This window comes from Neoarius graeffei, chromosome 2, assembly GCF_027579695.1.
Source record: "Neoarius graeffei isolate fNeoGra1 chromosome 2, fNeoGra1.pri, whole genome shotgun sequence".
Taxonomy (NCBI): domain Eukaryota; kingdom Metazoa; phylum Chordata; class Actinopteri; order Siluriformes; family Ariidae; genus Neoarius; species Neoarius graeffei.
In genome coordinates, this window is record NC_083570.1 from 58,370,731 (window position 1) to 58,393,474 (window position 22,744).

At 41.0% G+C, this 22,744-nt stretch overlaps 1 protein-coding gene across 6 annotated transcripts in view; it reads right to left on the minus strand.

The window, feature by feature from the left end:
- Positions 1–22,744, minus strand: part of neo1b (neogenin 1b) — a 329,393-nt gene that overhangs the window by 4,268 nt on the left and 302,381 nt on the right. For 2 of the 6 annotated variants that reach the window (XM_060914521.1, XM_060914524.1), the window contains exons 15-26: positions 20,841–21,035; positions 20,539–20,634; positions 14,716–14,951; positions 14,289–14,427; positions 10,267–10,374; positions 9,945–10,139; positions 9,704–9,736; positions 9,528–9,593; positions 8,734–8,872; positions 6,783–6,970; positions 5,724–5,816; positions 5,300–5,461 (exon numbers count right to left, since the gene is read on the minus strand). In XM_060914521.1, coding sequence (XP_060770504.1) covers positions 5,300–5,461; positions 5,724–5,816; positions 6,783–6,970; positions 8,734–8,872; positions 9,528–9,593; positions 9,704–9,736; positions 9,945–10,139; positions 10,267–10,374; positions 14,289–14,427; positions 14,716–14,951; positions 20,539–20,634; positions 20,841–21,035 — 1,650 coding nt within the window. Of the gene's footprint in view, positions 1–5,299; positions 5,462–5,723; positions 5,817–6,782; positions 6,971–8,729; positions 8,873–9,527; positions 9,594–9,703; positions 9,737–9,944; positions 10,140–10,266; positions 10,375–14,288; positions 14,428–14,715; positions 14,952–20,538; positions 20,635–20,840; positions 21,036–22,744 lie in introns of those variants that run through there. The other 4 variants (XM_060914523.1, XM_060914522.1, XM_060914525.1 and 1 more) reach the window with 4 other exon arrangements.

Below are 22,744 nucleotides of genomic sequence, written 5' to 3' on the forward strand. Positions count from 1 at the left end.
TGTGTAGCTGCTTATCCTGTTCTACAGGGTCGCAGGCAAGCTGGAGCCTATCCCAGCTGACTATGGGTGAGAGGCGGGGTACACCCTGGACAAGTCGCCAGGTCATCGCAGGGCTGACACATAGAGACAAACAACCATTCACACAGACGGTCAATTTAGAGCCACCGGTTAGCCTAACCTGCATGTCTTTGGACTGTGGGGGAAACCGGAGGAAACCCACGCGGACACGGGGAGAACATGCAAACTCCACACAGAAAGGCCCTCGCCGGCCACGGGGCTCGAACCCAGGACCTTCTTGCTGTGAGGCGACAGCGCTAACCACTACACCACCGTGCTGCCCCCTCCCCCGAAATTATTATTTTTTAAAATGTTATTCTACTATATCATAAGGCTATAATTGGGAATTAAGTGATTGACAGCCTTAGCCAGAAGACACACCGGCTGCAGCACCTGCATTGGGCCATCTGTTCATTTCATATACCTCCTGTACTTATTTGAACTTTTCTGGACACATACACAAATACAAACTCTTAGCCATTTCTATTAAAAACGTAATCATGCTAGCTATCTAGCCATATCGCAACCTTGATAGCTATATTACTAGTAGTTATTGTCAGTGAACCTGATTTCCTCTGAATGGTGCTCTTCACAGGGGCTAAATCACTCCCCACGTCTCCATTTGGCTCTAGCGGAAGTCTCCGGTGAGGAGCGCTGATTGCAAGGTCCCGTACAATTGAAAATGTCAGGCGAGTGGGGAAAATCGAAAAGGTTGTTTTGGGCCCCTCTGGGGTGTCACCAATTCATGTGTGAAGTATGGAGTATGTGCGTCCAGCCATGTCGATGTGCACAGGTGAACAGACAGAGATAGACAGCCTTCCTTTAGTAGTATAGATTTCAGTATTAATGACATGCTATTGAATTTTTCGCGAAAGCCATTTATTTATCACTGAACACATGCACTACCAATATCATTAGGATGGATAATTTATAAGTAAGTTAGTTAGTTTATAGTGCACTCAGAATAGCTTATAACTAATGAGTTATTTACTCACACTGCACTGCCAGGGCGTTCTGCACCGGGATGATGAAAATCAAACAAATCCCAAAAATAAATGCCGTTTACTGATCACGGTAAGTGCCTTGATGTGCCCTCCACATGTTTAAATTAAAAATAAAACTTTACGGAGGGCATCGTGGCTCAGGTGGATAAGGCGCCATACCATAAATCCGGGGACCCGGGTTCGATTCTAGCCCGAGGTCATTTCCCAATCCCTCCCCATCTCTCTCTCCTGCTCATTTCCTGTCTCTACACTGTCCTATCCAATAATAAAGGTGAAAAAAGCCCCAAAAAAATCTTTAAAAAAGAAATGCATGTTGGTCAAGCTCCAACACATAAAAAAATAAAACTTTATAACAGCAATTTATCCATATTAAAAATTACAATATTGCCAAAAATAGGCTTAGGTGCAACCATTTGCACTGAAACCAGATATCCGGCCGTGACGTTAACGGCACCCTAGAACGCCATTTATCTTCATTACAGAGCCATCAAATAAAGGCTTTTAATTCTAAGCAAAATCCCCAGGTGCTACTGTTCTCTCTCTCTCTCTCTCTGTGTGCATTTTCACTGCTTCACATGGGTTAAATACAGAGAAAGAACTTCACTGTGCTGTAATGTATAGGTGACAAATAAAGGGTTCTAATTCGAAAAGTCTAATCAGAAATATTCTGTAACCATGTGATTTTTACTGGCAACAAAATACGTGAATCTACAGACTTCACTTTTATGAAGTTTAAATCTCACTCGGCGAGATAACGCATATGCGGTACTGACACAGATATAAGTAAACAGTCCCGTGGTCAGAGCATCATGATTCTTGCTGTCTAAAAAGATCACTTTTCTCAGTGAATAAAAAGAAAACAAAAGCATGTCACATAAAATTATCAATGATCGGGTTTATTTTCACACCTAAACATTTGACACTTGGCATCTTTAGGGTTGTTTACAACAATTTAGAAGGGATTTGTCCATGAGCCTCATTAAGTCATGTAGCATGTAGGTGATGTCACGATTTGTCCTCAAAGCACTATATTTGAACTTCAGAGGGGGTGAGATAGCAGCGCCCAGGGACCTCATTTTTCTTTTAAAATAAAATCTGTACACAGTTTACAGGTACAACAAATATGAACAAGTGAACAGTTAGAACATGTCTTGTATGGAGATTATCTGTCAGTATATAGGTGTTTACTTTGGGGTTTTGTTTGGCTTGAATAAATTTCCACTTCATGTTCATGTGATAAATGCCATTCTTACTCCACTGCCCTCTCTGCAGAGCATCTACCACCGCAGAGTCCACAGGAGAGCTACCTCCATTCTCAAGGACCCCATCCACCCCCAGCACGGACTGTTCACACTTCTACCCTCAGGCCGGAGGTACAGAAGTGTGAAATGTAGGACTGTCAGATTAAAGAACTCTTTCTTTCCCACCACCATCAGACTCCTGAACAGCTGACAAGAGTCTATAACCATGGACTACCTCCCTGTAAACTGTCCTTGTCTGTTTATATTTGTTTACATTTGCACATGTTTGCACACTACTGCCTTTTTTCGCTGTTACGTTCTATCATTGCCTTATTTTCTTATTATACTGCGTATTTTACACTATTTTACCTTAATTTTGGACTATATTACTTTTATTTTGTATTATACTGCTTTTATTTTGCACTATATTGCTTTTACTTTGTATTATTTCTTCCACCTATTTATTGTTGTAATTTGGGATTCATGGTGGATGGCAAACTAAGAATTTCATTGTGCAGGAGGACGTTCCTTACTGTGCATATGACAAACACTTTGAATCTTGAATTCTTAGACATATCTTTGTTAATGAAATACTGTGTCTCCAGTAGAAACTATTTAAGCTCGCTGGATTGATGCAAGATTTATTTCCACAATGAAGACATTCTGTAGGGCGGCACAGTGGTGTAGTGGTTAGCACTATCGCCTCGTAGGAAGAAGGTCCGGGTTTGAGCCCCGTGGCCGGCGAGGGCCTTTCTGTGCGGAGTTTGCATGTTGTCCGTGTGGGTTTCCTCCGGGTGCTCCGGTTTCCCCCACAGTCCAAAGACATGCAGGTTAGGTTAACTGGTGACTCTAAATTGAGCGTAGGTGTGAATGTGAGTGTGAATGGTTGTCTGTGTCTATGTGTCAGCCCTGTGATGACCTGGCGACTTGTCCAGGGTGTACCCCACCTTTTGCCCGTAGTCAGCTGGGATAGGCTCCAGCTTGCCTGTAGAACAGGATAAAGCGGCTACAGATAATGGATGGATGGATTTTGTACTTTTCTGTGCTAACTAGTTTATTGTTTTTTAAATTGACAATAATTGAAAATCAGTGTTCTATATTCTTTCTTAAATACATTGTAACTTTCTATTAGAAAAACCTACAATTAAAACATTTTCATTCTTGATTCAGGGTAAACATGGACATATCTACGGTACTTCTGCTGTCTTATGACTTTTTATTATTCAGGCTGGAAAAATACCTTTTAAGTGACTTCAAATGTGCTGTTAGTATTTTGCTGATGTAGTGGTGTTTGTTAGCAAACCGTAGAAAAACTAAATAAAATGATTTCTATCATATTTTGTTGAAAGGTCTTCACTCAACCATTAAATATAGAAAACATAAGAGTTCTATGGTTGTCTATCTAGAACCTTTAAAAGGTCTATGTAGAGCCATACAAAAGTGTTCACATATTAGAAAGTGATTGAAACTAGAACCCTTTTCCAACCCCAATTCCAAAAAAGTTGGGGCACTGTAAACTGTAAATAAAAACAGAATGATAATTTGCAAATCAGGGAAACCCTATATTTCATTGAAAATAGTACAAAGACAACATATCATATGTCAAAACAGAAATTTTGTTGTTTTTTGAAAAATATATGTTCATTTTGAATTTGACGTCAGCAACACGTTTCAAAAAAGTTAGGGCAGGGGCATGTTTACTACTGTGTTGCATCACCTTTACTTTTGACAACACTCTGTAAACGTTTGGGAACTGAGGAGACTAGTTGCTGTAGTTTTGAAAGAGAAATCTTGTCTTGTCCCATTCTTGTCTGATATACAATTTCAATTGTTCAACAGTTTGGGGTCTCCTTTGTTGTATTTTGCACTTCATAAGGTGCCAAAAGTTTTAAATGGAAGACTGGTCTGAACTGCAGGCAGGCCAGTTTAGCACCTGGTCTCTTCTACTACGGAGCCATGCAGTTTTAATATGTGCAGAAAGCGGTTTGGCATTGTCCTGCTGAAAGAAGGAAGGCCTTCCCTGAAAAAGATTTTGTCTGGATGGCAGCATATTGCTCTGAAACGTGTATATATCATTCAGCATTAATGATGCCTTTCCAGATGTAAAAGTCATGTCATGTGCACTAATGCACCCTCATATCATCACAGATGCTGGCTTTTGAACTCTGCACTGATAACAAGCCGGATGGTCCCTCTCCTCTTTAGCCTGGACGATGTGGTGTCCATGATTTCTACAAGAATTTCTAATTTTGATTTGTCAGACCTCGGGACAATTTTTTCACTTCACCTCAGTCCATCATAAAAGAGCTCGGACCCAGAAAAGGTAGTGGTATTTCTGGATATTGTTTATATCTGGTTTTAACCTGCATTTGTGGATGCAGTAATGAACTGTTTTCACAGATGATGGTTTTCTGTAGTGCTCCTGGGCCCATACAGTGATTTCCACTACAGACACATATCTGCTTTTAATGCAATGTCGCCTGAGGGCCTGAAGATCACAGGCATCCAGTGTCAGTTTTCAGCCTTGTCTCTTGCATACAGAGATTTCTCCTCTGAATCTTTTAATGATATTATGTACCATAGATTATGTGAGCCCCTAATTTTTTGCAATTTTACATTGAGGAACATTATTCTTAAATTGTTGCACCATTTGCCCACACAGTTTTTCACAGAGCGGTGAACCCCTCCCCATCTTTATTTCTGAGAGACTCCGCCTCTTTGGGATGCATTTTTTATACCCAATCATGTTACTGACCTGTTGCCAATTAACCAAATAAATTTTTTTTAAGCATTACACAACTTTTTCAGTTTTTTGTTGCCCCGTCCCAACTTTTCGGAAACGTTGCTGACATCAAACTCAAAATGAGCATATATTTAAAAAACAAACAAACAAACAAACAAACAAAAAAAGAACTCTTGTAAGAAGCCAAGAATGCTTAACTATGTATCTATATGTACTATGAATTCCTCTTACATGAGCTCATCCACGTGTCTCACCTGAAGAAGGGCTGTCTAAATAAGGGCCAGAGGAAGAGGGCGTAGCAGGAGCCCTCAAGCTTATCTGGTGATGGAGGTAACCACGTGGTGGAGGGTGATAGTGATGATGATGGTGATGATGAAGGTGGTCAAGAGAATGGATGGGATGTGCACTAATAACAGCTGAGAATGGGCAAGGCAAATGATGTGTCAGCAACACAACTAAAACACAAGCTGGAGCATACTCATAGAGTGCAATGAGAAACTTCACACACAGGTTAGATGAATGAAAAATGAAAAATCAGTGACTGACAAGACAGGTGATTTCTTTTCTTTTTTTCCTTCAAAACATCTAAATGCAAAGTTCCAGCACTGGCAGCAACACTGAACCTTCAGTTTATTCAGTTCAGGTTTGGAATCTCAGAAGAGATTTCTCTGAGCTTACGTTGTGGAGGCTGTGAGTCGAAGGGCATCATTATTTTGGGTCTCACTCCTCTTCTTCCAGCTAGTGTAGACACAGTCTCCTCAACCTCATGACCTGTAAGCACACCAACAAAACAGTGTGCTTTCACAACCTTCACAATCAATCAATTTATATTACTTATGTAGGGACTGACATATCAATTGTACAATTACTGAATAATTTCCTAACATTCTTCTTCAGGGTGGTGACATTTCATATCATATCCATCATCAAAAAATTCCTGTGCAGGGATTGGCCAAGAGTGACATAAAAGAGTTCCACCAGTGATTAAGCAATGTATCTCGTGACGTCAAAAATTAAAAATAAATGGATATGGTGTGAGTCAGTCATGGTATATCCTGGATATACCATGAACTGATGTCACAATTTCAAGCTCTATGGCCGACTTGAGTCACAGCTGTGGCTCCGTGAGCATTTCTGTGTGTGTAGATCTACATATCATGATCACGCCTAGTGACGCAGGCGATAGCATGGTACATTGCACAGGCGCAGGTCGAAGGTCACTCTGACAAACAACAAACATGGCTGCCTCTAGTGAGTTTATGCCGAGATTCATAAACTCGAGATTCATAAACGAGATGCCCCCCCCCAAAAAAAGTATGGATTTTTGTGCTCATGTACAATTTGGAACTTTGGATAGTCTTTCTCAATTTGGATATTTTGAAAGTTTATCCAACCCTTTACATTACGGGTATTTAGCAGACACTCTTATCCAGAGCGACGTACAACATTCCTAGAGTAGCCTGGGGAGCAGGTGCCTTATTCAAGGGCACGTCAGCCAATCCTGCTGGTCCAGTGAATCAAACCAGTGACCTTTTGGTCCCAAAGCTGCTTCTCTAACCATTTGGCCATGGCTTCCTCGTCATGCCATTTAGAGGTATAATAAAAAAATATTTGTATAAGCAGACAGCATGATACAGTATAATGAAGGTGATCTACTGTTTTCTTATTCTGTTCTATCAGTCTCCACACTGTATGTGACACCTCGGTATGTGTTTTGTCTTTGGTGTGCAGCCTCACCACTGGAGGGCTCATGTGTGCTGCGGGGGATGGGTGTCTCCGTCATCACCACGTTGGGCTCAGGCGATTTGTCGATAGACTTCATCTCCAGCCGCTCGTGATGAATCCACAAGTCTGGAGGCTTCAGGTCTTTCGAGGTGCTTTTATACTTGTGAGAGGCATTACTGGACTTACTGGCAGCACGCTTCCTACAGAAAAACACAGTCGATCATATCATTATTGACATAACGTTTACATAGATTTGCCTTATATATACACAGTATATACACACACACACACACACACACACACATACACATGCAATGGTGCTTGAAAGTTTGTGCACCCTTTAGAATTTTCTATATTTCTGCATAAATATGACCTACAACATCATCAGATTTTCACACAAGTCCTAAAAGTAGATAAAGAGAACCCAGTTAAACAAATGAGACAAAAATATTATACTTGGTCATTTATTTATTGAGGAAAATGATCCAATATTACATATCTGTGAGTGGCAAAAGTATGTGAACCTCTAGGATTAGCAGTTAATTTGAAGGTGAAATTAGAGTCAGGTGTTTTCAATCAATGGGATGACAGTCAGGTGTGAGTGGGCACCCTGTTTTATTTAAAGAACAGGGATCTATCAAAGTCTGATCTTCACAACACATGTTTGTGGAAGTGCATCATGGCACGAACAAAGGAGATTTCTGAGGACCTCAGAAAAAGCGTTGTTGATGCTCATCAGGCTGGAAAAGGTTACAAAACCATCTCTAAAGAGTTTGGACTCCACCAATCCACAGTCAGACAGATTGTGTACAAATGGAGGAAATTCCAGACCATTGTTACCCTCCACAGGAGTGGTCGACCAACAAAGATCACTTCAAGAGCAAGGTGTGTAATAGTCGTCGAGGTCACAAAGGACCCCAGGGTAACTTCTAAGCAACTGAAGGCCTCTCTCACATTGGCTAATGTTAATGTTCATGAGTCCACCATCAGGAGAACACTGAACAACAACAGTGTGCGTGGCAGGGTTGCAAGGAGAAAGCCACTGCTCTCCAAAAAGAACATTGCTGCTTGTCTGCAGTTTGCTAAAGATCATGTGGACAAGCCAGAAGGCCATTGGAAAAATGTTTTGTGGATGGATGAGACCAAAATAGAACTTTTTGGTTTAAATGAGAAGCATTATGTTTGGAGAAAGGAAAACACTGCATTCCAGCATAAGATCCTTATCCCATCTGTGAAACATGGTGGTGGTAGTATCATGGTTTGGGCATGTTTTGCTGCATCTGGGCCAGGATGGCTTGCCATCATTGATAGAACAATGAATTCTGAATTATACCAGCGAATTCTAAAAGAAAATATCAGGACATCTGAACATGAACTGAATCTTAAGAGAAGGTGGGTCATGCAGCAAGACAACGACCCTAAGCACACAAGTCGTTCTACCAAAGAATGGTTAAAGAAGAATAAAGTTAATGTTTTGGAATGGCCAAGTCAAAGTCCTGACCTTAATCCAATCGAAATGCTGTGGAAGGACCTGAAGCGAGCAGTTCATGTGAGGAAACCCACCAACATCCCAGAGTTGAAGCTGTTCTGTACGGAGGAATGGGCTAAAATTCCTCCAAGCTGGTTGGTGTGCAGGACTGATCAACAGTTACTGGAAACATTTAGTTGCAGTTATTGCTGCACAAGGGGGTCACACCAGATACTGAAAGCAAAGGTTCACATACTTTTGCCACTCACAGACACGTAATATTGGATCATTTTCCTCAATAAATAAATGACCAAGTATAATATTTTTGTCTCATTTGTTTAACTGGGTTCTCTTTATCTACTTTTAGGACTTATGTGAAAATCTGATGATGTTTTAGGTCATATTTATGCAGAAATATAGAAAATTCTAAAGGGTTCATAAACTTTCAAGCACCACTGTATAAAATGTGTAGAAAAGAGGGGTGTAAATGCTCACTTTTTCTGATGGGAGTTGGAGTGGCGTGTACACAGGAATGCACCCACTACCAAGGTGATGATAGTGAACGCTCCCACTGATACGATGATGATGATCACCAGGATATGATTTTCCTGACTGCCTGTGATTCCTGGCTTATCTGGGGGGGGGATGTGAGTAGGAGACAGAGTGTGTTTGTGTGTATGAGAGAGAGACAGACAGAGAGAGAGATAGAGAGAGAGAGAGAGAATCTTGTGCAAAAGACTTAGGCACATCTAAAGAAATGCTGTAGACCAAAAATGGCTTAAAAATAATGAAATTAAATGTTTCAACGTTAAAAAAAATACTGTAAGCAGTAAGCTATAATAAATGAAACAAAGTCAGTATTTGGTGTGAGACGACCCTTTGCTTTAAAATAATTAGTAGTCTCAGGTCCAGGTAGTGCAGTTTTATGCGGAAATGAGCTGTAGGTTTTACTGAGCATCTTACAGAACCAGACACAGTTCTTCTGGACGCTTTGACTGTCGCACTCGCTTCTTCATTTTGCACCAAAACCCAGCAGCCTTCATTATGTTTTCTTTTTTAATCCGAAAAGTGCTCTCTTATGTAATATGCTGCTCAGATACAATTTTTTTCCCTGTAATATTAAATTTTGTGCTGGAAAACGAATGTTTGGAACTCCACAATGTTTTTGTACTGACTCGATAATGTAGAAGTCATACAGTAGAAATCTATAACAAAGTTTGTATGAAAATAAAAAGGTGCCTCAGACTTTTGCACAGTAGTGTGTGTAACAGTGTGTACTGTATATTAACCTAAGGAGGATCCAAATCCGTGATCTGGCAGGGGAGAACGTCCACCTGGCTTTCCCTGAAAGCCTACTGACAACAAGGTAAAAGAGTTAGGCGCAAACTGTGTGTGTGAATTCTTATAAGAGCAGAAAGAACGAGAGATACACAAGAGAAAAAATGACAAACAGTAGAACAGTTACCTTGATCACTTGACATTTTGTCAGTGGGCTCAGCTGCAAGAAGCACACAAAATCCAGAGACAGGAAGTGAGAAAAGTGTAGTTATGACTCAGCAGAGGGTACACAGGCAGATATACAACACATGACATTTTTAGTTTATTACATGGATTTCCTGCCAGCCTTTTCATTTCCAAGGACCATTTTTAACATTCTAGGATATTTTAATCAGCTCTAAACAGCTCTCAGGTTGGTCCTGTTATACCTTTTGGTGTGCGGAAGTGCACCGTGTCAGAGAGCGGCCCCATGCCTTTCGAGTTGCGTGCCTGGATCTTAAAGTAATACGTGGTGTCTAGAGTCAGCTCCTGGATCTGGTGGGTCAGTCTGTTCCCCATCACCGGCTCTACGACCCAGTCATGTACCTCTGCATTCGCATCCGTACTGTAGTAAATTATGTAGCCTGGAGTAAGAGGTGGAGGACAAAATCAAGCTAAAGAAGAGCAAATAATATATTCTTAATGAAGCAGTCGATGGTGAATCAGTTTTAAAAGCCATGTTCAGCTTTCTTCTTGGAGTATTGGAACTACCTGTGATTTTGCCATTAGCCTCTGATGGTGGCTGCCAGTTGATGTTGATGGTGCGGGGACGACCTTCTTTACTCACCACTGTCACATCTTTAGGTGCGGATGTGGGAACTGAGGAGATAAAAATCTGTAACTATAACAGCTCTTCTGGGAAAACCTCTGTGGTCTAAAGTTGATATTTTGTTCTAGCTCTGAAATCTACAAGTCTTCTTGCAGTAAAATACGTTTTTCTTTTGTATGTATCTCAACCAGAAATAAAGTCCTAGCATTTTAAAATCTGCAAGCATGAAAAGGGAGAAGATTTAATTCAATTCCAGTGAAAGACACTTCACCTACCTCGAAATTTTCTCACCTAATCTACTTATGGAAAAACAACAACTGACTAATTTTAAAGAGCCATGCTTTTACAATGCATCATCTGCATTAAACTCTCTCATTACATGAGGTAAAAATCACTTTTGGCATATTTATAGGGCTGGGCAATATGATCTAAAATTATATTGCGATATTTTTTTAAATTTTCATGATAATAATATATGTTATATGGATAAGTGTTTTACTGGGAAATACATCACTCGTACTTTTCACATGAGCTACATCCGGGACATGGAGAACCAAAGTCATGATATAAATCTCTTTTTTTTTCGTGGTCCGGTTTCCATCAAATCGTGCGCTCTGATTGGCTCATGAGCGGTCCGGAATCTTACGATCCGGACCCCGGTTATGGACCTTTGGCGATTCACTCGTTCACAACAACAACAAACATAGTAGCAATTTTTTGTCAACATTTATTTTCGCATTTCTCAGTATAATAGCATTAACTTTACAGCATGGATAGCAATAACGACAGTGTTCACATCGAAAGCGAGTTTTACTACCCTGAGGAAGACGCAATAAAAGAAAACATTTCAGGAGAAAGCCGAAAATGAGCTTGTAGCAGGTTTGTTCTAAATATGGTTTCCCTTTCAGGCACTCTCATTTTCTGTTTGAATTTGGTAAAGAAAAAAATAAATATATTATTTTCCAGCTTAAGGTCGGTCCGTATAGTGAAATACTGTGACCTCGGCCTTGAAAATACTGACCTCGGCCCAGAGGCCTCGGTCAGTATTTTCAAGACCTTGGTCATGGTATTTCACGATACGGACCTCCCAGCTGGTAAATTTTATATATGTCACTCGTGAGGAAATCGATGAATGGTTTTGATAAATTTGGGTATTTTTGTTTGTGAATGTGTTTATATAATAAAAAGAAAATCACATGTTAGCTTGAAGATATGAAGTGTGTCTTCACATGTTGAAAAACTCGTATTTTTTGTACGAAATACCTCGCGGATCTGAGTGACATATTTCCTGATATTTCACTCTGATGACGTCACTCCCAGTGTTTTCCTGCTGACTAGACACGTGTTGTCAAAATGGCGAACCGGTTCAAAATTAAAATTCTTTTGATTAAGTTGCTTTTATTTGTGTGTGTGTGTGTGTGTGTGTGTATGTGCCCATATGATATAAAGATATTAATATAAAGATGAGAACACGGTTGCGTAAAGATATGAAGTTTATTTTCTCATGTTGAAAAAATATTTTCACTCCTTTGCTTCGCTCACTCATGATGTATACATCCACCACTTGAAGACAAACTTCATATCATTGCGTAACTGTGTAATATCCTCTCTATATTATGCTATGAAAATAACGTTCAGAGACAAAAGAATGTGACAGCACATGCAGACTGTTTCTAAGTATACAGATGCCAGGGTGCCAGGTAGCGCTCGCACCCTGTTGTGTACACCCACAGCCAGTTCGGGCTCGGACACGTCATAAATGCGTGCTGCTCCCAACACAGAGCACTCGCTCATGAGCTCCAGTGTTGCGTTTGCGTTCTGTGTTTTTGTTCTTTGCTCCAGAACCCTACCTGTATTTGGTTTGCTTTTGTTCCCAGTGTTTTGGCCTTGTTTTCCATCAACTGTTTCACAATCATGGTTGTCTTTTTGAATAACACCGACTAACTCCTGCAACTAGGTCCAGTAAATATACGCTGGAGTTTCTTATAGCTTATTTTACAGGGCCACAGCAGCCCGACCTACAGCACTAATGTCTCCTATAAGTCCTTATAGTCTTATCTCTGTAAGAGTCAAATGCGGACTCAGTTTTGACCTCGTGGTCATTTCATTTAATTCTACTTTAATTATTACACTTAGATTTTACTAGTTAAAATGAGAATTGCAGTTTTTAGCTCTAACTAGGTTTTACTTTGGGAAGTTTACTTTCATTCACAATAGAAAGATATTTAAGTGGAAGTTACATTTATTTTGGTAAGCTAAGTGCCTCTGACAGGATCCTTTGTCCCTCAAAAATGTCCTCTCCGGAAAATATTCACTGTGTGATGAGGTTGTAAATGAATTTTAAGAAAATTTTGAAGCAGAATACTCTGTTATTACACAGTAAAAAAAACAGAACTTGAAACAGATGTGAGACACACTTGCAGCAGAGCTTCACATGTGGTTGAAATGTGAGTCCGTCAAAAAGTGTCCCCTCTGGAAAACCATTAGGATCGTCACCACTTCGGTTGTTATTACACCGAATACAAACAGTGCTGCATAGTATTGAAAATTTGTACTTAAAATCACACACATTTCAACAGTTTTTCACTTTGTATCCCTTACTCTTCTGGACTGTAAGAAAGCGGGTCAATTTTAGAAATATACTATATGCCATGGACAGCATGGTGGTGTAGTGGTTAGCACTGCTGCCTCACAGCAAGAAGGTCCGGGTTCGAGCCCAGCTGTTGGCGAGGGCCTTTCTGTGTGGAGTTTGCATGTTCTCCCCGTGTCTGCGTGGGTTTCCTCCGGGTGCTCCGGTTTCCCCCACAGTCCAAAGACATGCAGGTTAGGTTAACTGGTGACTCTAAATTGACCGTAGGTGTGAATGTGAGTGTGAATGGTTGAGTGTCTCTATGTGTCATCCCTGCGATGACCTGGTGACTTGTCCAGGGTGTACCCCGCCTTTCGCCCGTAGTCAGCTGGGATAGACTCCAGCTTGCTCGCAACCCTGTACAGGATAAGCGGTTATGGATAATGGATGGATGAACTATATGCCATCTTCTCACCACAAGTAAGTGACCTGTAGCTCTGAAATTCTGCAGTTAATTTCCATCTCAAAAGGTCATTTTTGGCAGCAGAGAAACACAAAAACCTGAGGTTTGATTTTTGTACTGTTGTGGACCTGACTGTGAAACAGCACTGTGTTTTTTTTTTCTTTTAGTTTTGGCTTAATAAAGCTGTTAGCCATCTCCTATTATTCCTGTTGACAGTAAGATTGCAATATAACAGGCCTAATATTTATTAAGCTAGTACTACATATCATGCTGCATTATACAGACTCTTCATTTATGTATTCATGGGGGTAAAAACACTGCAGCTACCGGTTCATTTCTGGAGGAAAGTTGATATTTCTGCTAAATTGCAATACTCATGATATTCAGTTGGTTGATGATATGAATGGTCATATCACCATAATAATCATTTAGCAATATATCAGCCCTAGTGGAAATAATCATAGATTAACTCTGATTTAGTTACGTTGACAAAATTTCTTGTAATTAATGCCATTTTATGATGTAAATTTAAACATTTTAAATGTCTGCTCTCATCTGTACAGAGTGTGTAAGCACTCTTCTTTATTTTCATGCTGTTACAGTGCAGGAGCAGCATGGACATTTAGACCACCAGTATCTCTTTACAAACTGAACTAATTAGGATTATGTCCATAATTTGAGGATGATTTAATCCAAATGTGAAATTAATGATGTGAAATTAACCATAACTCAATGATTTTTGGCTGTTTTCCAGAATTTATTTGCCATGACATATGACAGATTTCCCCAAAACTTCACACGCTTTTGGAAAGACATTTAGAGGGATGTGTATAATGTACGTCTCTCTATATCACAAACAACAAAGAGTGAGTCAGACTATATTCAGCAAGTTGCGATTCAGCAGATATGCGAGTCCTAGTTGAAGTTCTTACGAGTCTCCAAGGTGGTGCCATGAGCAGTCATACTCCACGTGCTGCTGCGCCGACCCTTGGTCACCATGACTGAGAACTCATACAGCGTGTTGGGCTTCAGGTTTGTTACTGTGTATGTTAGAGTGGTGGTGTTGGCAACCTGTACACACAACCAGAATACATGATAAGCAAACAAGATCCTGGCTTGGTGATCCAACATGATCACTGTCATAGTGGGACTGAAATATGCAGCCTTTAGCTCAATATTTTTTTTATAATTTACATGCAATTTGAACACTTGCCCACTTGGAGGCACTGTAAGCCTTAGAAAGAAGAAACTGGTGGAAAGTGGTGCCCTTATGAAGAAGCACAATAAATTTATAGATTTTGATAGCTTTTATTGAATTTTAATAAAGCTTTCCTTTCCTGTGTGTCTGCATTGCAGTACCTTATATTTGGTGTTGGCTGGTATGTTGGTCTTCCAGCGAACTGTGTAATATCTGGAGTCGGTGATCTTCTGGTTCTTGGATAAGGAGTTATCGGCCCAGGAGACTTTGACGGCATCGTGGCTGATGACGGAGGCTTGCACGCCCACTGGGGGAAGCATGGGGGAAGGCTCGGGTGCTGGGGTGTGAGGGGTATGATGATACATTTTAAATAAATCAATATCTGGCTCGATGGGATCTGGCAGCAGCAAACATGGTATTCAAATGCAAAATAAGCATGAAACAAGCAATGGATTACAAAAAGCATCAGCAACAATGATGGAAGAAGCAGGAGGGTAGCAGGGTGGCATGGGAATCGGGGTGGGCATGAATGCAACATCAGGAGGGCAAAGAGAAAAAGAGATACTATTAGAGCAGGAAAATCAATCTTCGCTGCAACAGAACAGAAAATGAAAACGTTTATAACAACAGGGCAACATTTAAAAGCAAACGCAAGTATCTCACAAATCAACAACTTGACAAGAATTCTGAAAAGATTCGCCACGTAGCATTCTGTATTTTGGGACACTGTATAGTATATTGAGTGAAAACCAATAAAAGGTGAAGTCACATCACAAAAGGACCTCATGTACATTTCTGGCTATAATCATATCAATCAGATACACGAATGGCATAAACATTTAAAATGATTTATTTTCTGCCAACGAGCTGTTTATTTCTAGGTCAGGGTGAGCTGATGTGTTATTCTCGCACATCTATCCCTAAAGACTTTCTAAACGTTTGAAGCGAGCTGATGTTTGCCATGACAGGTCAGCGGGAGTTCCTGCAAGAACGAGTGCTCTCTTTTTCCTGACGCTTTGGTGCTTTTCTCTAGATCGGCTGAGAGACAGAGATGCCACTTGAGTGCTGGGGAAAAAAGAAGAATCACCTTCGTAAACACACGAACACTTCAAACCGACTGACACTTTTGGAATTGCTACGGTTCCAAAGCTACAGGCAGATTCCTGAACGTCTGGCACTGCACTCACACAGGAAAAGAAAATGAACATTGAGAACATTTCTCCTTTCATGGACGAGAACTGAACTGAATTCCAAACAGAAGATTCTGCATCCCGACAAACGTTTTACTCTAAACCTTGACAAATTGAGGAGTTGTGGCCCTTTTTGTGTGTGCGGCGAAGCGTTTAGACATGCATTCCACCATACTGTAGGTAAGAAAAAGCAATTCTACAGAAAGGCGCAAAAAAATAAAATGTGTACCAAAGCTGGTCTTAGCCTTGCAACAGGTTCTTTAAGCAACCTCCCACAATAATCAGCAGGCTTGTATTATTTTTTCAGCATAAATGAAACATTTGTGCCATAAGGGCAACGCTGGTTTAATATCCAACAAATACAAGGTGTTTAAAAAAATTTGACATCATTTCACAATCTAATAACTTTGCCAATTTTCGTTCAATTGACCTCAAATTTTAACAGCATGTGTGGAAACAGGTCAAAATTTTATGTTTTTTGCTTTTATCTTTTTAGGTATAGAAATGCCATTCACTGGAAAAGAAAAGGCGTTTTGTGCGTTAGAGTACGCTCGAACACAGTCGAACAAGACTGCAGTGTGCATTTATGAGAGAATTCTCAAAAAAATGCACTGTTACCAGAAAAGACAGTTACCAAAGACATGCTGCAGCGCGTTTGGCAGGGGCTGGACTACTGACTTGGCGTGTGCCTTGTCTCAGGCAGCGCGCATATTGAAAACGTGTGAAATCGATCATGGAATCCACATACCTTTGAATTTCTCATTCAAATTTTGAGGAATAAATCTTATATTGGGGGCGGCACGGTGGTGTAGTGGTTAGCGCTGTCACCTCACAGCAAGAAGGTCCGGGTTCGAGCCCCGTGGCCGGCGAGGGCCTTTCTGTGCGGAGTTTGCATGTTCTCCCCGTGTCTGCGTGGGTTTCTTCCGGGTGCTCCGGTTTCCCCCACAGTCCAAAGACATGCAGGTTAGGTTAACTGGTGACTCTAAATTGAGCGTAGGTGTGAATGGTTGTCTGTGTCTATGTGTCAGCCCTGTGATGACCTGGCGACTTGTCCAGGGTGTACCCCGCCTTTCGCCTGTAGTCAGCTGGGATAGGCTCCAGCTTGCCTGCGACCCTATAGAACAGGATAAAGCGGCTACAGATAATGAGATGAGATTTTTTTTAAACTTATGACTTTAACTTCACCACATTTGAAAGACAAATATCGTACTTTTTACTCCGCTACATTTCAATCAAGGTCCTCGTTACTCGTTACTATGAAGCGGCTTTGAAAGTGGATGGTTTTTTCTTTTCTTTTCTAAAACGTGATTGGTTTTTTCGCAGGTGACACTGAGACAGCCGATCAGTAATCACTCGGGTCACATCACATCCGTAGACTGTATAAAATCAAGATCAATAATTTCTCCGTAGCGTTATTTGAACACGATCAGCTGATGGCCGAATGGAAGGTGGTGGTTCTTCTGGGGAATGCACGCACTCATGGCTTTACCTAGAACCCATGTTTCAGTTTTCTGAAAGGATTAAAGATTTGTTTCGTTTTAATTGTTTGCTTTGTTTGCCTAAAACGGAGCACATCACAGCCTACAAAAACTCACCATCCAACCTGCGGAAGCATGTTGAGGTATATAAAATGTTTTATTCCAAGAGAAAGTTTGCAATGACGTTGTCTGTCCTTTTAGAGCTGGCAATAACATTGCAATAGCTATGCAGTCTGGTTAGTCAAATGACTTTCTATGGATTTTCCTGCCAAGTTGCCATCGCCTTGTCCACGGCTAACATTAACACACAGCTAGTTAACTTGAACACTGTTAGTTAGCATGTAAAAACAGAGTTACGCTAACATGAATAACGTTAACTTATCTGAAGTCCTTTCAGAAATATGTTTTAGCATAATCTTGCCAAATAAACAAAATGTAGAAATCTTTCTTTTCTAGTCACGTTAGCTACCCAATATGATTTTGAGTTTGAAAAGAGTTTGTTAGCATGTTGGGTGGAGTTTCACTGACTAGCTAGCTTAATGCGGGCGGCACGGTGGTGTAGTGGTTAGCGCTGTTGCCTCACAGCAAGAAGGTCCTGGGTTCGAGCCCCGGGGCCGGCGAGGGCCTTTCTGTGTGGAGTTTGCATGTTCTCCCCGTGTCCGCGTGGGTTTCCTCCGGGTGCTCCGGTTTCCCCCACAGTCCAAAGACATGCAGGTTAGGTTAACTGGTGACTCTAAATTGACCGTAGGTGTGAATGTTAGTGTGAATGGTTGTCTGTGTCTATGTGTCAGCCCTGTGATGACCTGGCGACTTGTCCAGGGTGAACCCCGCCTTTCGCCCGTAGTCAGCTGGGATAGGCTCCAGCTTGCCTGCGACCCTGTAGAAGGATAAAGTGGCTAGAGATGATGAGATGAGATGAGCTAGCTTAATGCTAAACCACCATGATTCCACAGGCAGATTCATATGTGAATGAATACATACACTTACGTTCGCGCACACACACACACATACATCAGACCTGTGAGATGGACAGTATTGTACTAGTCAGTCGCAACAAATTGTGGGAATTCTTTGTTTTGATATCAGATGATGGTCTTGCATTTTTTTGTCTTGCTTAAAGCAGTGTTGCTGTTGGGCAGTTATTAAGCTTGAGGTGTGGACCTGGGTTTTAATCGGGTTGGATTGTCATTTTTATTTTCTGAGCAAGCTGCATTTACAGCTATTCCACTGTCTTCCTGATTAACCTACACATACAGTGGGGAAAACAAGTATTTGATCCCTTGCTGATTTTGTTGGTTTACCCACTAAGAAAGACTTGATCAGTCTGTAATATTAATGGTAGGTGTAGTCTAACATGCTGAGACAGACTATTACAAAGAAAATCAAGAAAATCGACTTTAAGAATTTGTATTAATTTATTTGCATTTTATTGAGGAAAATAAGTATTTGAACCCTCTTGCCAAAAGGACTTAGTACTTTGTGGCAAACCCCTTATTAGCAAGCACAGAGGTCAGACGTTTTTTGTAGTTGATGACCAGGTTTCTGCACATATTAGGAGGAATTTTGGTCCACTCTTCTTTGCAAATGACCTCTAAATCATCAAGCTTCCGTGGCTGTCGCTTGGCAACTTTGAGCTTCAGCTCTCTCCATAGATTTTCTATAGGATTCAGGTCCGGAGACTGGCTGGGCCACTCCATGACCTTGATATGTTTCTTCTTCAGCCATTCCTTGGTTGCCTTGGCTGTATGCTTTGGGTCATTATCCTGCTGGAAGACCCATCCACGACCCATTTTAAGCTTCCTGGCAGAGGGAAGGAGGTTTTCACTTAGGATTTTACGGTACATGGCTCCGTCCATCCTCCCATTGATACGGTGAAGTTGCCGTGTGCAGAAAAACACCCCCAAAGCATAATGTTACCACCTCCATGCTTGACAGTGGGGATGGTGTTCTTGGGGTCATAAGCAGCATGTCTCTCCCTCCAGACACGACGGGTTGAATTGATGCCAAAGAGCTCAATTTTGGTCTCATCTGACCATAACACCTTCTCCCAGTCACTCTCCAAGTCATTCAGATGTTCACTGGCAAAGTTCAGGCGGGCCTGCACATGTGCTTTCTTAAGCAGGGGTACTTTGCGAGCACTGCAAGATGTTAGACCATTGCGGTGTAAAGTGTTACCAACTGTTTGCTTGGTGACTGTGATCCCAGCTGCTTTAAGATCATCCACTAACTCTGCCCGTGTTGTATTAGGTCTATTTCTCACCGTTCTCATGATCCTGGAAACCCCACGAGGTGAGATCTTGTTTGGAGCCCCAGACCTAGGTCGATTGATGATCATGTTGTGAGTCTTGTACTTGTGCACAATTGCACCAACAGTTGTCACCTTAACGCCTAGCTTCTTGCTAATGGTTTTGTAGCCCATACCGGTCTTGTGCAGGTCTACAATCTTCTCCCTTAAATCCACAGAAAGCTCTTTAGTCTTTCCCATGTTGGAGAGTTTGGAGTCTGACAAACTGATTGATTCTGTGGCCAGGTGGCTTTTATAGAAGTCATTAGTGATATCCGGTGTCTTCAATTTAGGTGACAAGGTAATTTGGAGAGTCTAACTTGTCTGTATTAACAAGAACTCTTGATGGTTACTAGGGGATCAAATACTTCTTTTTCTCAATAAAATACAAATAAATTAATATAGATATTTAAAAGTTATTTTCTGGATTTTCTTTTTGATATTCTGTCTCCACATGTTAGAATACACCTACCATTAAAATTACAGACTGATCAAGTCTTTCTTAGTGGGTAAACCAACAAAATCAGCAAGGGATCAAATACTTGTTTTCCCCACTGTACATGTGTGCACACACTGCCAGAGCTGGGTCAGAACACTGCAAAACCATGCTGCTTTGTGGAGGTGGGGAGGAGTGTTACAATAAATAAAAAAAATTAAAAAAAGACTCTTTTTCAGTTCAGCTGTGATTCATTTTGTAACATTTTACCAGGCGTTTATTCGGCAGGTTCTACAAGCTAGTCAGTAGATCCAGTCGGTTGCTTCAGAAGCATGAGGTATTATAAGCGTTGTGTCAATAATACAACAATGTGTTGACAGAAAATGTACTTTTAATACTTAAGTATTTTTAAAAGCAAATACTTCAGTACTTTAACTTAAGTAAAAATTTGACTGGACAACTTTCACTTGTATTGGAGTAACATTTGACCAGTGGGATCTGTACTTTGACTTAAGTAATGAACTTGGGTACTTTGTCCACCTTTGTAAAATAATATCACATTTTTGGAAAAACCCTGTATTGATGAGCGTGCATACCTGATTGAGGCCTGGTGATGGCACTCTCGTACACAGGTATTCCCTCTCCCATGTTGTTGAAGGCCTTCAGCGTAATCACATAATGTGAGCTTGGGTCTAGAGATACAGACACCAGGGAATAAATCACTGTCCTATAACACACACTAATCTTTCATTCTTAAATTCCTCCTTTAAATTAGTCAAACTACCACTTGAAAGGTTGTACTTAAAAGAAATCTACAAACATGTTTTAACAGATCATCACTTGGAGTACTGTAATTAGGAAAATCACCCGTAATGCAATTTGAAAGTAAGGAGCTCACCCAGGTTTTCAATGCTGTAGTAACGTTGTTTGTAGTCCACTTTAATGGTCTGGGAGTGAGGACTGCCTATCCCATAGCCAATACTGTAGCCTCTTACCACGATGTCCTGGTTTTGTGGAGGTGTCCAACTCACGACGATGCTATTCACCAGCGGACGCACGTGCAGCGAACTGGGCGCTCCAGGAACTTGAGACTCTGGAATATAATGCATTAGGAGATTATGGTGTGCACTCACTTCCTAGTGGGCCACAATCATGGGTACCACCGCACCTGTGTTGTCCAACTTGCCCCAACAACCGCAATAACACTCAGAAAAAAATAAGAAAACTTCAGTGCAGGGTCACGAATACATATTGGTCATATCCAGTAAAAAAAAAAAAAAATGCTCAGGAGCTGGTCCATCTGTTCAGCTGGGCTGCAGGATTCTCTGTGACCAAGGTATACTCCATTTAGTCACATTTCTGGTTATAACCATGAGATGAATCTGAGAATGTTGAATCTGTTCAAGAACCTATACAGGAGGCCCTGAAAGGACAGGACATGGCTTGTCAAAGGTAAGTTCCTGGAGACTTTCCAAGGGCTTTACACAATCATGGGTCAGATCATTCCTATAATCTATAAGATCAGACACCTGGACTACCACGTAAACCAAAATCCTGCTCTCTGCATTTGAATACAAACAGCCCTGATGCCCCAATAATGAATAGAACTGGTTCTGGAGAGCCACTGAGAAGAAGGCGTGGAAAATCAGGGGTGGGTTTCTCAAAAGCATCGTAGCACAAAGATCATTGTTAAACAGTAGAGCGAGCATCACAAGGAACACTCTCTCTCCTAGTTAAGATGCTCTTAGCGTTAAGAGGCTTTTGGGAAACCCAGCCCAAATCGATGAGATCTAGCTGTTCCTCAGCTCTCACCATCATGGTGCAGAAACCAGATGGCACTTTGAGCTTCTGTATAGATTCTGTAAGCGAAAGGAGGTTCTGGTGATCTACATCTACCCTACTGACAAGAGATAACTGACTTACTGAGCAAATGGAGAAGTTGTGGAGAAGTTTCCAGGTAGGATGGATGGATGGATGGATGGATGGATGGATGGATGGATGGATGGATGGATGGATGGATGGATGGATGGATGGATGGATGGATGGATGGATGGATGGATGGATGGATGGATGGATTGATTGATTGATTGATTGATTGATAGATACCATGCTATGATTCCAGCACTGCTATTCTACAGTCTAGTTCAATGACCGAATGAACAAAGCATATGCTGCATCTCCAGAAGGTGTTGAATCACTTTAATTTACATTCGTGCTTCAGTGGTTTTCCCTACATCTGTCATACAGACATGGCATTCCATTCTTCTATATCAGCCTGAATTCAAATATTTTACTGGGAGTGGAAACTATCGGGGATGATTAACTTAAATTAGTTGCTCTCAGTTTAAGGGAATATTTCTGAAAAACATTTCTCTGAACAGCCTACAGAAATCTCTTAGGCAAAAAAAGATGTTTCTGCAGGTTCTTATAGAGTACAGTGGAGAGGAATCCGTCCTTTAAAGGCAACAAGAGACTCTGTGTCCTGATTTCTATCATCTCTGCCAAGTGTTGAATGTTTAATGATTTTTGTCCTCCCATAAGAATGATGGCTAACATCAGTTTGGCTTAAAACATAAAGGAGGAAGGAAGGAGCTGAAACTGCCAGAGGGCAGGATCACATTTACAAGTTGTGTAAGGAGGGGAAACACTTCTCTTACAAAATAACGCTCTAATGGCACTATAAATACTGCTCATACAAACACAAAAAACAAAATGAAAGCAAAAATATAACATAACATTAGAAAGACTGTGCCAATGTAAATACCAATAGCATTAGCTATACAGTTTGCTGTTTTGAGGAGG